The sequence below is a fragment of the Nymphaea colorata genome, chromosome 13, assembly GCF_008831285.2.
Source record: "Nymphaea colorata isolate Beijing-Zhang1983 chromosome 13, ASM883128v2, whole genome shotgun sequence".
NCBI classification, from domain to species: Eukaryota; Viridiplantae; Streptophyta; class Magnoliopsida; order Nymphaeales; family Nymphaeaceae; genus Nymphaea; species Nymphaea colorata.
In genome coordinates this window covers 4,247,787-4,264,539 of record NC_045150.1, presented here as the reverse complement: position 1 = coordinate 4,264,539, position 16,753 = coordinate 4,247,787, and the positions used below count along the sequence as shown (strand labels likewise).

At 42.0% G+C, this 16,753-nt stretch overlaps 1 protein-coding gene across 1 annotated transcript in view; it reads right to left on the bottom strand.

Moving 5' to 3' along the window:
• Positions 1-16,753, bottom strand: part of LOC116267093 (uncharacterized) — a 36,193-nt gene that overhangs the window by 9,234 nt on the left and 10,206 nt on the right. The window contains exons 6-8 of the mRNA XM_031648660.2: positions 11,141-11,244; positions 10,488-10,560; positions 10,231-10,411 (exon numbers count right to left, since the gene is read on the bottom strand). Of these exons, the coding sequence (XP_031504520.1) occupies positions 10,231-10,411; positions 10,488-10,560; positions 11,141-11,244 (358 nt within the window). The remainder of the gene's footprint in view (positions 1-10,230; positions 10,412-10,487; positions 10,561-11,140; positions 11,245-16,753) is intronic.

Here is a 16,753-nt window from a genome sequence, read left to right as displayed (position 1 = left end):
CGGTTCATGTTATTTTCAAGACTTAGAAACTGGAAAGATGATTGGTGGCGGTCATAAACATGAGAGACTCTATTTCCTTTCTACCCTAGTAGATGTTGTTGGATCTTCCTTCACATCGAGGACTTCTCCTTTGCAGTGGCATCTAAGACCTGGTCATCCATTTGCATCCAAACCTCATCTCGCATGTTTCCAGGTATTTCTATTTCAGAGTCTTTCTTATATGATGTGTGCCAGTTAGGCAAACATACACGGAGCAGTTTTCCTTCAAGTCAAAGTCCATCTAGTCAAAGTCCTTTTGACCTCCTTCATGTGGACGTTTGGGGTCCTAGTACGGTTTCTTTTCGTTCGTTTTTCTGGTATTATCTTGTTTTGATTGATGATTTTACTAGAGTCAGTTGGGTATTTTTATTATGTGAGAGATTTGAACTTATTTGTATTCTTCAAAATTTTGTCAAGGAAATAAAAACTCAGTTTGGTTTCACTGTCAAAAGTATTCGCACTGATAATGCCATTGAATTCAAATCTTCGATCCTACTTCAATTTTATGCCATGGAAATTGACCACAACATACTTGACCTCACATGTCACAACATATAACGACCTGACCCACTCCTGGGCTCGGGCCCCTGGTTCGACGGATCCAAACCCGCCCCCTATCAGTTTCGGCTCCAACCTCAAAAAGGCTAGGAACTAGGACAATCATCTCATTAAAGCCTCACTTTATAAGCCCTTGAAGATCCCTCACAATCTTCGATACGGGACTAAACTTCTCGGGTGTTACAATCCACCCCCCTTAAGGCACACGCGTCCGCGCGTGTGGGACCCCAGGTCTGAGTGTTGAACCGGCATTGATATCACTATAACAACCCGACCCACTCATGGGCTCGAGCCCCTGGTTCGACGGATCCCAACCCGCCCCCTAGCAGTTTCGGCTCCAACCTCAAAAAGGCTAGGAACCAGGACAAGCATCTCATTAAAGACTCCCTTTATAAGCCCTTGAAGATCCCTCACAATTTTCGATACGGGACTAAACTTCTGGGGTGTTACAATTAAAATTGTGTCACCGACCGCAAACATCGGCAACTCGTAAATGTGGCCTGCACTCTCATGTTGCATACTCATATGCCCACCTATTTTTGAGATGACGTTATTCTTACTGCATGCTACCTCACTATGTCACATAGGTATGGGTACGAGTGTTGGTACGGGTACGGAGAAGCGGGTATGGCATTTTCGCCAATCTTGATACGACGGTATGGTGATAATTATACATTTTTAATTCTAAAAAACAAAATTGATATCATCACATCATTAAGACAATGTTGCTTTCATAGTTCCTACATATAATCTCATCAAAAAACATAAATAGGCCAAAACAGGTCCAAACCGATCCAAACTTGCCTAGTCACGGTACATGTATGCCAGTACGGGTACGTGGGCTCCCCCACGTACCATAGTGACTTGACTACCTTACTAATAGATTGCCCTCATGTGTCATCCAAGAATGCATTCCCATTCAAATGTTATAATCTCGATCGACTGTTATTTCATATACCTCCCAAAGTATTTGGATGCACTTGTTTTTCACACATCTTAGGCCCAACCAGAAACACACTTGCTGCCCAAACAATCCAATATGTATTCATTGGATATTCTACTAATCAAAAAGGATATCGGTGCTTTGATCCCCAGACCAAGAAAGAGATTACAGTGCGAATGTTACATTCTTTTAGTCTCGTCCTTACTTCTCCTCTTTGAGTTTCACTATGTCTGAGATGCCAGCTTCTATTCCTCTTCCTATTCTTCCAGTGTCACTTGAGTCTATTCCCTCGCCACCTGTGTCATATGACCCTTTTTTTGATCTTCCATTAGTCTACTCTCTCCATCAAGCTCAACCTCCAACCGTCCACTAGCGTCTTCTCAAGGGGTAAGTTCTATTGATAAGACTGACTCAGACATAAATGATGACTACTTTGCATATGATCTTCCTATTACTATTCGCAAGGGCTAGAGACAGTGCACTATGCATCCAGTTTTTAATTCTGTTGACTATCTGAGTACAAGTTTGGTGCAGTTTGATTGGGCTATGTCTAGTCACATTATCTCGTCTTCTCATCATCAGGCCTTATTAAATTCACGATGGAGGCAAGCCATAAAGGAGGAAATGGATGCTCATATTTCTAAGGAGACGTGAGACTTGATTGATCCACTGGTGAATTGCGATGTTGTTGACTCCAAATGGGTGTTCACCATTAAGTATCATTCTAATGGTTCAATAGAACGGTTCAAAGCACGTCGTGTAGCTAAAGGCTATACACAAGACTTATGGAGTTGACTTCTTTGAGACTTTTTCGTCCATAGCATGGTTGGACACTATGTGCCTAGTTATATCTCATGTTGTCCAGTAGGATTGACCTTTATTTCAATTGATGTCAAAAATGTCCTCTCTGAATATGCAGCAACCACCTGGTTTTGAGCGACAGAAGGAGTGTTCTAAGGTATGCAAACTCAAAAAGGCGATTTATGGACTTAAACAGAGTCCCCCGTGCATGGTTCCATAAGCTAACAGAAGTTGTATCTAAGTGTGGATTTCAAAGATTCCTGCTTGATCACTCATTGTTCATCAAGCGAGACACATCTGGTATCGTGATATTGATTGTGTATGTTGATGATATTGTTCTCACTGGGGAATGTAACCAAAAGATAACTACGACAAAAGCACTTTGTCACAAAAGATCTTGGTCAACTTCGTTATTTCTTTGGTATTGAAGTGGTCGTAGTAACAAAGGGATTGTAGTGTCTCAAAGAAAATATGTTCTTGATTTTTTGCATGAAATAGGTTTATTTGAACCCAAACCCACCACACTTCCTATGAATCATCGAGTTCATATTCAAGATGATGAATCATAGACTGTTGACTCTAAATCATACAGATCCCAAATAGGAAAACTCTTATATTTGACTATCACTCGACCTGACATTAGCATTGCTGTGTGTAGAAACACACACCAAGACGGAGAGAAAGAAACGGAACACACAATATACGTGGAAAACCTCAAAGAGAGGTGAAAAACCACGGAGAAGCTCTAACCTAGGTGCACAACCGCAACCCTAGGAGAGAGAAAATGTTATTCCACTTAATCAACAATTACACCATAAGTGGGATTAAATAAGAGGGAAAAACGCCTAGGGTACCGAGCCACTCTCGGTACCCGTGCCCATGGGACCGGGTCTGGATCCAAACCCGGTTCCCTATACATGATATGTTAACACTCCCCTCAAGCTTGTCATACATGTCAAACATGCCAAGCTTGCTTACATTTTTCTCGAATTGAGATGTACATAAGACTTTGGTTAGAACATCTGCAATTTGATCTTCAGACTTCATATAAGGTAGGATCAACTCCTTTGAATCTATGCGTTCCCGTATGAAGTGGCGATCAATCTCCACATGTTTAGTTCTGTCATGCAGAACGGGATTATTCGCAAGATTAATTGCAGACTTGTTGTCGCAGTACATCCTCATCTTCTCTTCTATTTCAACACCAATATCTGTTAGGAGAATCTTTAACCATAACATTTCTGTAACTCCCATAGCCACAGCCCTGTATTCAGCCTCAGCACTGGATCTAGAGCATACTTCCTGCCTCTTACTTCTCCAAACAACCAGGTTACCCCCAAAAAGATGCAGTACCCTGTGGTAGACCTCCTAGTATCAGTACATCCTGCCCAATCTGCGTCAGAGTATCCTTCAATATTAAGTTGGTCTTGCTGAGTATAGAGTAACCCTTTTCCTGGGTCATTCTTTAGGTACCCCAACACTCTTTCTGCACTCTTCCAGTGACAATCAGTAGGAGCATGCATAAACTGACTCAACACATTCACAGCATAAGTAATATCAGGGCGAGTAAGAGTAAGATAGATGAGTTTACCAACCAGCCTCTGATACCGCCCTTTTCCTTCCTCATCTAGGATGTTACCAGTTTTGATGCTTATCTTTGTACCAGACTCCATTGGAGTTAGAAAGGGTCTGCACCCAAGTTTGCCTGTCTCCTTTAGAAGATCCAGAGTGTATTTCCTTTGGCTCATAACCAGCCATGTCTCTGACCGAGCAATCTCTATCCCCAGAAAGTACCTTAGTTTACCCAAATCTTTAAGATCAAATTCAGCAGCTAACCTCTCCTTCATCTTTTTTTTCTCTTCTTCATCGTCACCTGTGACTATCATATCATCAACATACACAAGAAGAAGACTCACCAGGCCATCTCTCTGCTTAATGAATAGGGTGTGATCACCATTTCCCTGTTTGTATCCATTTGTCTTCATCACTATCCTCAGTCTTTCAAACCATGCTCTAGGAGACTGCTTTAATCCATACAAGGCTTTCTTGAGATGACAGCATTTTCCGCTTTGAACATATCCAAGCGGCATACTCATATAGACCTCTTCTTCTAGATGGCCATTCAGGAATGCGTTCTTAACATCAAGTTGATCCATGCTCCACCCCTTTTTCACGGCAAGAGCTAATATGACCCTCACAGTTTTCAGTTTGGCAACAGGGGCAAAGGTTTCAAGATAATCAATACCATATTTCTGGCTGAACCCCTTTGCAACAAGCCGAGCCTTATACCTTTCCACAGTACCATCTAGTTTGTACTTCACATTGAACACCCACTTTGAACCAACTAAATGAGTCCCTTTGGGAATATCCACAACTTCCCAAGTGTCATTCTTTGCCAAGGCATTCATCTCCTCTGTCATGGCCTGTAGCCATTTAGGATCCTCTCTAGCATCTTCCACACACCTGGGAATAACAGACTTAGACAAGGATGTTATAAAGCATTTGTAATTCTTACTCAATTTCGCATAAGAGACAAATCTCTGAATAGGATGAGAAGTGCAAGACCTGGTGCCCTTGCGTAGGGCTATAGGAAGCTCTTCATTGATTAGACTTGGGTCATCCGGGGAGCTCACAGGATTGGGATTGGTTACATCAACATTTTCAATCACAACTGTCTTCTTCCTTCTGTACACCTGGCCAAACAAATGATCACGGGCTGTAGGCTGATTATCAACAAGACCCTCGTCCATGTGACGGTCTCTATCATCTCTGACTGTGTCTGCCACACTGTCACTAGCCTTGTAATCCAAGAAACCCGTAAACTGAATCAACTGATTTGAGGAATACTCTTCACTACTGTGCCCTAGATACTCCCCCTGAAGAGGATTCACATGAAAGTATGCCTCATGTTCATGGAAGGTGACGTCCCGGGAAACACAGACTTTAGAGGTGGTAGGATCAACACATTTGTATCCCTTCTGAGTGGAGGAATACCCCAGGAAGACAGCCTTGACAGACCGAGGATCAAGTTTCTTGAGGGTGGGACTATGGTCATGAACAAAACAGACACACCCGAACACCCGAGGAGTAAGAGGCCAGGGATTCTGAGTAGGCCAAAGTATAGAGTACGGGGAATGGCCCTGCAACACACGGGTAGGCATACGGTTGATAAGGTGGGCACTAGTGAGAAGCGCATCACCCCAGTAGCGCTTGGGAACCTGACGATGGAACAGAAGGGCCCGGGTAACATCAAGCAAATGGCGATTCTTCCATTCAGCCACGCCATTTTGGGGAGGTGTGTAACTACATGACGTTTCATGAACAATACCCTTGCTCTTCAAGAAATCATCTAGGGATTGAGAGACATACTCTCTAGCATTATCGGTGCGAAAAGCTTGGACAGACGTCTGAAACTGAGTCTCAACAAAGGCCACAAAGTTTTTGACAATAACGGGAACTTCACTACGTTCTTTCAACAGATACACGAACGTACAACGGGAGTAATCATCAATAAGGGTCATAAAGTAATGAAAACCACGACAAGTGGGTACTCCCGAAGGACCCCAAACATCAGAATGAACCAAAGCAAATGGACGAGTGGTTTTATTGAATGAAATAGGGTACGAGGCCCTACCATGTTTAGCCAACTGACACACTTCACAGGTGAAGGAGTCCATGGAAACAGAATGAAACAAACTAGGAAACAACTTCTTAATCAATGGAAACGGAAGATGACCAAGCCTCTCGTGCCATCGCATAATAGTAGATCTGTCTTCTACGCCTGACAACTGTCCACTAGTGGCAGAAATAAGAGCGGACGCAACCTGCACAGGCAGTCTGTAGAGTCCATCAATAGCCGAACCAATCCCAATCTTCTGCCCCGTCACCAAGTCCTGCAGAAAACACCGATCAGCAGAAAAGATCAGATTACAGTTCAATTCTTTAGTAATACTGCTGACAGAAAGCAAATTCACAGGAAGATTGGGAACATGAAGAGCATTATGAAGACAGTATTTATTTAACAAGGACAAACTCCCTTTTCCAGCCACAGAGATAGAAGAACCATCAGCCATAGATACACGTTGCTGCCCCGAAGACAATTTGTATTCTTGGAACATCTTAGGGTCCCCTGTCATATGATGCGTAGCACCACTGTCAACAATCCAATCACCATGTGAGGAATTACCTTGGTCACTAGTAGCCACGAGAGCTTGGGCTAACTTAGCCCCCTCAGACGTGGAAGTATCCTCCTGAGTAGTAGACAGCCGGCTGATATACGCTTGCAGTTCTTTGATTTGATCGGAGGAAAGCTTAGATTTGGCAACATTTGACGGACTACTCTGACTAGGCTCAGGCACAGAAGGACTCCGGCGGCTAGAAGGAGGACGACCCCGGACAAGCCGCCTCTCAGGATGAAGATCCCAACAAAAATCAACAGAATGTCCTGATTTGTTGCAATGGCTACACCGCCGAACAGGACGCTGTCCAATCCCAGAAACACGACTAACAAAGGCTGAAGGAGAACTCCCCTGACTGGTGTCAATATGCATAACTTGTCGACGCTGTTCTTCAGATTCCACACGGGCATACACCTCTTCAATTCCGGGGACCTCGTCACAATTAAGAATTTGGCTCCTAATGGATTCAAATTCATCGCGTAAGCCTCCGAGGAAAAGAAACGTCCGATCCATCCATTCTTTGTCCCAGTACAAGGCATGATCAGACCCACAGTGCCAGTCATCATTCACATGGTAGTCAAGTTCCTCCCACTTAGTCTTTAGGGCTGCAAAGAAGGCGGCTACAGACAAGTCACCCTGTTTAAGAGAGTATATGCTACGTTTGATTTGGTACGTACGCAATACCCTCTTCTTACGGCCATACATCCGTGCAAGCACAGTCCACATGTCGTAGGCAGTCGATTTATGCAAGATCAAAGGCTGAATATCTGCAGAAACAGAACTAATAATCCATACTTTAACCTGACTATCTTCCAACGTCCAAGTAGCCCATCGCGGATCGGTTTTTGAAGGTGCAGGCTTCTCCCCAGTAATGTAGGGCAGGCGACCACGACTGGTTATCCCAATTTCTAGGGCAGCCGACCAAGAGAGATAGTTATCCTTGTTCAACCGGATGGAGGTGACTTGAACAGGCAAGATCTCGCTCTTGGTATTGCTGCCCGAGTCTAGGGCATCATCGATCTTGAGGGACATCTCCTCGGCCATCACAATCACCAAGGAGAAAGAATACCCAGCACCAGAGACGACAAACAAGAGGCAGCGGCGCTGGACGGCGGCGGTGTGGAAGAGAGCGACGGCGGTGGGCAGCGGTGGCGCGGGACGGCGGCGGCGCTGAAATGGGCGACGGCGGCGCTGGACAGCGGCAACGCAGCAGAGAACAACCGCGCTGGACGATGGCGGCGCAGCTGGCAGCGCTGGACGGCGGCGGCGCAGCAGCAGCAGAAAAAAACGGCAGAAACAGCAGCGGCAAAGAAACACGACGGAAACACGACTATCACACCAACGATCTCTCACGCGTTGGCTCTGATACCATGTAGAAACACACACCAAGACGGAGAGAAAGAAACGGAACACACAATATACGTGGAAAACCTCAAAGAGAGGTGAAAAACCACGGAGAAGCTCTAACCTAGGTGCACAACCGCAACCCTAGGAGAGAGAAAATGTTATTCCACTTAATCAACAATTACACCATAAGTGGGATTAAATAAGAGGGAAAAACGCCTAGGGTATCGAGCCACTCTCGGTACCCGTGCCCATGGGACCGGGTCTGGATCCAGACCCGGTTCCCTATACATGATATGTTAACACTGTGAATAAGTTAAGTCAATTCATGGAAAAACCCCGAAAGGTTCATTGGGAGGCTGCATTAATGGTGGTGAGATACTTAAAATCGGCCCTGGAGAGGGGTTATGATTCAAAAAGGGAGAATGTATTGAGATAGAAGCCTATAGTGATACTGATTATGCAGGGTTTGTGGATGACAGGAAGTCTACCACAAATTTTTGTGTCTTTGTTGGAGGTAATCTTATTTCTTAGGGGAGCAAGCAACAGAATGTGGTTGCCCGATCTAGTGCTGAGTCTAAATATAGGGCTATGGCCCCATCTGCAGCTGAAATGTCATGGGTCAGATCAGTTCTTTTAGATTTGGGGATGTCAGTGAATCTCCCAATGAAGATGTATTGTCATAACAAGGCAGCCACCTATATTGCAAATAACTCTGTTTTCCATGAGGACGAAACACATTGAAGTGGATTGTCATTATATTCAGGACTTGGTACAAGATGGAGTGATTAATACTATTCATGTCTCATCTGAAGATCAGGCAACTGACATTCTTACCAAGGCTCTTCCCATAGGTGATTTCTTGAGAGGATATAACAAGTTGAACATGATTGATATCTATGCTCCAACTTGAGGGGGAGTGTTAAATATCTTAGACGATTGGCTAGAGACTTTTTGAAATATTGAAATATTAGGAAGTTGAAGTGTGTGCTTTTTAAAATTTATCTTATCTATTTGGACTAAAAGTGTAATTCCTGTTACTGCCAACCCTAATCTCTTTTAACTCTGAGATTAGAGTAACTTTAATCAAGTTTTATGTTCTCTCTCTCTCTAGTCGTAACACAATGCTTCAAAGTTGTTGATCCATTCTACATAGTTGGAGTCATTAACCTTGAATCCAAGAGAGAAATTGGAGCTAGGTCTCTTATGCACAAGAATTAAGCTGATCAGCAAGAATTTTCATAGAAAGCTTCAACACACTTCATGAGGCAGCACAACAATTTCCAAATGGACCCAAACAGGCCTAACGATGACTTTGATCCGATAGCATGCAAAAATCCACTCCAAACATCAATATGTAAGGCACAACGCAAGACTTACACTCATGTGGATCAATCTCAAAACTCAAGCACAAAAACTCCTGACAAGCACCAATTAAAGGTCAAAATAAACTTGTATACTACTGAAAATGATTAATAAAAGCATAATTACAGGGTAGTCAACCCCACAATACACACAAGGGAGACTGAGTAGCCACTGGACTAGCTCTACCAGCTAGAGAGCTAGCCATCGGAGCTAGACAACAGCTAGATTGTCCTAGACAAAAACAATCCTTGACAAGAAATGAGCCATAGGAAAACAGAAAATTTGAAAAAAAAAAAGAAGACATATGATGTATATGCACATGCATGGAAGGAACTATATTCGAATATATACATAAGCAAAATTAAAAATAGATGAGAGACCTTATAGCATATATATTACCACTGTATATATGTATTTATATTAAGTATGAACAATATCAACTCCCCAGGTGTACCACAATTTTAAATTTCAGCATGATGCTAAAATTGTGCCTCCATTGGTCTAAAAGACCAGGAGCATTACCGGAGAAATGTTTCAATGCAGCTCTACTAAAATAACAACAGCACTCTAGTTGTGTACATCAGATATTTTCTGTGCTTTATTTGGAAATTTCAGTGTTTCTCACTGACATGCTCTACCAAGAGCTCGTGATTCAGAAGTGAAAAGTTTGTTTGTTCATCTATAACTAATAAGTGTACTGTTTGGTAAACGCATTCTATGTTGATGGGCTGACCATAGACAAAAGTTGTTCACCTGTCTTAACCATATATATAGACTCATAGACACAGTTCTCTCTCTCTCTCTCTCTCTCTCTCTCTCTCTCTCTCTACGTGTGTATGTGTGTGTGTGAGAGAGAGAGAGAGAGAAAGAGAGAATGTGTGGCAGGCCTGAGTTCCGAAATTACTTCACAAACAGTAGGCACAGTTCTCTGATATTCAAGACTAGTTCCGTTATTCAAGTGCTAAAGTCAGCGCCACAGAAGTAAAAATTTAACGTGCTTACCATTGCTGCGATCAACACCATCCCAGTGACGCCCTGGCCTTATACCATATCGGTTTACACCAGGATCTACTCCTCTTTTTAACCAGCTATGGCTGGGTATGGCTTGAGGTACCACAAAACCTGACTCCTTCATCTTCTCATCATTTCCCAGGTCTTCCAGCTCCAAAACAGTATCTTTACGCTGAAGGTGTTTAGTTGCAGCATGAGCAAGCAGCCCAAAAGCAGGATATGATAAAACATCTAAGTAAAAGTATTACCTTGACAAGATGAGCCATAGGATCACCCCAACGAACCCTCTCCTTCAGCAATTTGTCAAGTTCAGGATCATCACTGAAATATTATGATATCATTAGACTAATAATCAAAATAAAGGTATAATTTACACAAGAAAACTAAATAAAAGGCAACACCCTCTCTCCTCAATATGTATATAAAAACAAATGCATCCATGTTCAATTTGAGAATAGCTTCTCTCAGTTGCTCTAAAAAAATGACATAAGATAGTAACATTTACTAGCTACAGCAACTTCAAAAATATTAACCACCAACATTATATATCCAAGCTTATTTCTGGTGAACCCCAAAGAAAATAATCATACAACAGATGAAACACATAGACTTCAAAGAAATGGGCCACCAAGACATTAACTTATTTCAATGCCAAGACAAGATTCAAAATGACTAAGCATCCAGAACAAACTTTTTTTAAAGGAAATGAGTTGACTCAGTCGGATGAAAGTGAAAGACCGAATTCGAGGGATGCACCATGATCCATCCATAAAAGTGTCACTGCCAGTACCCGAAGCATGTTATATCAACTTCAGCTGCTGGCTGAAATCCTCACATACTACTAACAAGAAATAAGAATAGAATAACCAAATATTTCAAGTTTTCAACACTATAAGATTACCTTGCTCGAGCAAAGGGTCTCTCCTTTTCAAGCTCCAACTCCTGCAACCTTGCTTCAGCTTCCCTTTTTTGAGCCAACCCTTGTCCCCATTCCAACTTCTTTTCCTGGGAATAGAAAAGAAGCATGCTTCATCAGTAACAATTAAGTTTATTTCAGCTGCTCCTAACTGCTCGTTTCAACAGCATTTAGGAATTAGGACAACAGAGATACCAACTTGCAAAATTCAGCTCAATTAGGTCTAGAATGTTTTTTTCTTTCTTTATCTCATTGTCACAAAAATAGTTCTTGGGTTTTAAACGGATTGGCAAAGTTGTTTTTCAAGGAAAATCTTGGGAATTTTTCAGCAATTTTTATGACAAAAAAGAAAAAGTTCCTCAAAAAATTAGATAAAAACAAAACTAATAAGAAACATGAAAACAAACAAGATAAAATGATAAAAAGGATGTTTTAGTAATGACAGAGATGAAGACAAATAATTTAACTTAACATTTGAATTTCAAAAAAAAAATTTGCTAAAAAACACATTAAATTTATTTTCGCTTTTCAAAAAAAAACATGACTTTCTCCAGTTTTATCATTTTAATCATTTCTGACATAAAAACCGGGTCCTTTTAAAAAATGTGATATCCGTGACAATGCTTTATCTCTTTCTGTACTTTATTGAGCCTCCCTTAAGAATGAACATGCTACTATTTTGACAACACTTTCGGAACAATGTCTTACCATCGAAGTTTTCAAATGGGGAATCCTATGCAATATTACAATATAATGGATATAGTACTGCACGATTCATTTCCTGTCTCCCAATACTTTCACTTAAATAAGGAAAAAAGGATGAAGCTTATTATGAACATCCTAGCATGCAATATGCGAAAGATTGACATAAGGAGGCAGCAGGTGAGCAAATTCGTAGGAGATTTAACATATGAATCCATCAGCAGAAAAATCCTTACTATCAACACATAAAGGAATAATGGCAATAATTTGCTCAATGCATGCAGACTCAAAGCAACAAAATATGCTTCTCAAGGGAATGAAGCCCTTGGAATGAAAACTACCAGCCATGTATGAGACAGGACGAAAGAAGGAACCATCACCTTATCCTCCCTGCGAAGAGAGATCTACAAAATTGAATTATGCCATTTTCTGAAGCATCTATAAAAATGAATTATGACCTTGCTATCATCTAGCGACTCAGACTAATATAATTTGTACTGAGACCCACCTACATTTCCATTTAATATTTCTAGACCCACTATCAGCAAAGTACCTGGGAAATAGATGGCAAGTGCCGTAGATACAAAGTTCAAGTCTCTCGATCTGTTAGGATGCCTCAGCTAAGAACATCACTTTGCACTTCCACTTGACAGAAAGAGAAGAATCAATCTTCACACACTTTCAAAACATTATGCTAAAGTTTAAATGCTTATCATTAAAGGCTTGTCGAAGGCAAGATTTGCTTTATAAGTGAAAATGTTTGAATTCAAGGTCAGAAAAGTTTCTGTTGAGCACGTTCTATGGATGTTTGTCTTGAGTTCTTCAAGTACTTGGACATGCCTCTAGTTGCAGGGAGGCCTCATATTCCTCCCTTGGTTGAGTTAGAAAATACAACATGTCCAGCATATGCATGAATGAGTAGATATGTGTCCTCAAATTTTAAGTTATCTACAAGGATATACCTTTTCCAGCCCATCAGCCAGTTACTTTTGTTCTGCTTGAGAAGTAGGTTGACAAAATTCAAGCCCCTTTTCTTGCAAGAGGAAAAGGAAAAAGGAAGAGACTTTTTTCTGGGGTGAGTTTTTTCTGAACCTGTGAAGTGGGTTGACAAATTTCAAGCTTTTATTAGGAAGGAATATATTTTTTTCTTAAGTGTTTCAGCGCTGCCGTTCTGACTGCCGCTTCATTACTTTTTTTGCCTTCCAAAAGTTCTTTTAGGGCCCGTTTGATGCCTTGTAAATATAGAAACAGAAAGAAATTTCTAGAAATTTATTTTCAGAATTGGTGAATTGAAAATAAAATCCACATTTCCAAAACCTCTTTGTGTTTGCTAAACTTGGATTTATATTTCTGAAAACAAATTTCATCGTTTGATGGCGAAAAGTTGGAATCGTGGAAATGGTGGGCAGAATGAAATTTTTCATGTTAACAACATAAAAAAGGGTTCGAGTTTTCCTTTTCTGCCTATCTCTTCTCTCTCGTCTCTGCTGTTCTCTCTTCTTCACCGGGACAAGAAAACCAGACCGGTGACTGGCGGGTGGCAACCACTGACCGGAGCCTTGCGAAAATGCTGGCATTGCATGGAGAAAACCCAAACGTTTGCAGATGGATTCAATGTTTTCTTTTTTAATGTTTTGACTTCTTCTTCTCTCTTCATCTGTCTCTATTCCGGCCTAATCAGACCGTTGATGGACCAGAGGTCTCTCCTTTTGTCGCTCTCTCCCCACTGGAGAGTATTGCTCTAAAACCCTTTGAAGAGAGAGGGTTTCAGTTCTTTGCCTCTGCATTGAGGGTTTTAGAGAGCTCTGAAACCCTCTATGCACAGGCAGAGGGTTTCATTCTTTGAAACCTTCATGCAGAGGTAGTTTTGAAACCCTCTACCAGCGTCAGGGAACTGCCTTCTCCATCCGTGTTTACCATGATATCTCTCTCCCCCTTGCAAAATGTTAGAAACCCTCCCTGGATAAACCCTCAAGACATAGGGTTTATTCTGAAACCCAATCTTGAAGAGTTGTTCTCTCTCTCTCTCTCTCTCTCTCTCTCTCTCTCTCTCTCTCTCTCTCTCTCTCTCTCTCTCTCTGTGTGTGTGTGTGTGTGTGTGTGTGCAGAATACATCGCCTAACAGCCATAGCGGGTGATGAAGCTTCATGCAGGCTGGCAGCTGACCAAGTTTTCAAGCGGCAGCCTCGCATTCATCGCGGGAAGCAACGGTCTTATTTTTCATCCTGGAAATTTCGTCCGACCTCTTGGGGTGGGAAGAAAAATCCGGAAAGATGTTTCCGGAATCGGCCTCAACGGCTACATTTTTCATCCATTGTTTGATAAACAGGGATGGATTTCAAAAAATTGAATTTTATTTCTAGGTGTACAGTATATTTCCAGGCCACCAAACGGGCCCTTAGCTATAGAAAACAGAAACCAATTAGACCTTAATTGAAAAGCAAGATAATATCCCTTTCCTCTGTATCCAATTCTCTTCCAAAATCTTCCAACTAGGAGATATCTATGAAACTGCTAATAATTGTACAATGTCCATTGGCATTGATTTCGTGTTGACATGTTATTAAGATTCAGATTTTTACTAATGTTTGTACTTTGTAGTACTTTAACTACCCAGAAGACAATCCATCCAATTTTGCCATAAGCACAACTGTTCTCTTAGTCTCTTAGAATTTCATCACATAGACTTTTCTGAGATAACTATGGTTCAAGACACATGCATCTTGTAACTCTAGTTAAATGGGAGCAACTGTGTCTACCTCTAGAGGAAGGAGGAGTTGGGATAAGAAGGCCGGAGGAAGTGAATAGAGCGACGCTAGCCAGCAGATGTCTGCTTTTGACCAATGGGGATCCTTGGGCGAACATATTTAAGGATAAATATTTGAGCTCACACAGTCTTTGGACCCTTAAGAGATCCCCTAATCAAAGCTGGGGATGGAAAGGACTGCGGTGGGGATGGAGCTGGATCCAAAACAAAGTTGAGCACAAAGTTGGCAATGGAGAAAGAATCAGGTTTTGGATTGATCGGTGGTTGAGGCAAGTCCTCATCAATAGAGTTGACGGGAATGGATATGTGATGCTTTGTAGTGAGTTTAATATCAGTATTCAAGAGCAAACTCGTGTTAACCAGGAAGGTTCGTCCCTTGCCATTGCTTCGCATCTTGGAGTATCCATTGCTAACATTAGGCTAAGGGATACTGAGGACAGTTCAGTTTGGAGTGATGATGGTAAGGCGAGCTCAAGGCAAGAGAGATTGTCAACAAGTGTCAAATTAAGGGTGCTAAAGATTGGTGGCAGAAGAAGATTTGGACTAGCCACGCCCCGACCAAGAGTTGTTGGCACTCCTACATTGCTTGTGAAGGCAGACTACATAGCAAACCACTGTTCCTTTTGCCATTACGCTGAAGAGACAAATGCCCATTCCTTAATAAAATGTAAGCAAAGGAAGTTTGGAGGTATATTACTGCAAAGTTTGGTAGAGTAAAGTTTTCTCAAGGCGAAATTGCAGATGAGTTCAAGAGATAGCTACAAGCTAGGATCACGGGAAGTTGAGGCATCGGCGCTGGAGGATGGCCTTCTTAATAGTTTGCTAGAATATGAGGCGCCTCAGGAAACAGATGTTTCCATGACAGTCTTGAACCCCAAGTTAGTAGGTTCAAAAGAAGAGTTTGGAGGAGTTGCATGGATAGCTTTTCCTCTGTCAAGTGGCCTCCTGAGATAGAAATTAAACTGATAATTTGGATGGAAACTGGGCTCTCCAGTGTAGACACCATCAGCTCGAATAGAAATGGAATGTTAATTAACATTGTTCAAGCTCAAACCAGGCGTGGAGCGAAAATAGCTGGCTTGAGCTATGTGGATAATGGGCAATTGGGTTAGGTGGTGATTATCAAGGACCGTGGAAGGATTCATGAAGGAAAAATGGAAGTCTTGGAACGCATTCTCAGATTCCATAGTAGTGTTTGATGGTTAGGAATTCCACTATAGCTGTGGAAATATTATTCAAATTTAAAAAAGAAAATTCCTGCGTAACAAACGCAGAATTATTTTTTCGACCGTTGAGGTCAATTCTGGAATAATGTTTCCAGAAACATTTTTCCACCTGGAGGGGTGGAAATATGTTTCCGGAGTTTTTTTTCAGACCGTTAGGGCACGGTCGCGTATCGCTGCCTCTTCCCTCACTCGCCTCTCGCAGCCGCAGCCCTCTTCGTCCTTATCGCTGCCTCTTCCCTCACTCGCCTCTTGCAGCCACAGCCATCTTCGTCCTCAGGCAACGCAGCCTCTTCATCCTCACGCACCGTGAAGCCGCAGCCTTCTTCCTGCTGCCGTGAACCTTCCCCACTCGAAGGATTCCCTCGTGAAGCTCCTTAATAAGGTGACGGTTTTGACATTCTTACTCTCCCTCATTTCCTCGATCTTTGCTTGTCTTTGCTGGCCCTGCCGTTCTTTTCATAGAGGAGAAAAGAAAAAAAAAGAAGAGGAGAACACTCTCTTCCCCCTTCTCTCTCTCTCTCCCCTGCAACTCTCTCTCTCTCTCTCTCTCTGATCCAAGATAACCACTCAATATCTGTGTCCCAAATGTAAGTCTTTCTTTGTCTCTCTGTCTCTCTCTCACTCAAGGTTGCCTTTTTATTTATTTCTTGTACATAAATCTGATTATTTGGTGCATGCCCAATATGCAAATGTAAACCCAGAAATTTTATATGCTTGAACCCGATCGTTGTTTCCCTCTGTTGTTTGGTGTTTTCTTTTGTGGAGATTCCCAGTAACACTCATCTGAGATTTTTTCCTGCTTCTGCAACTCCAAGTGTGTCCACGATTTGGGTTTTTTCCACCGTCCACTAGGCATCTTAGATTTTTGGGAAAAAACTTGTATGTTTAGACTTGGGTGTCTTG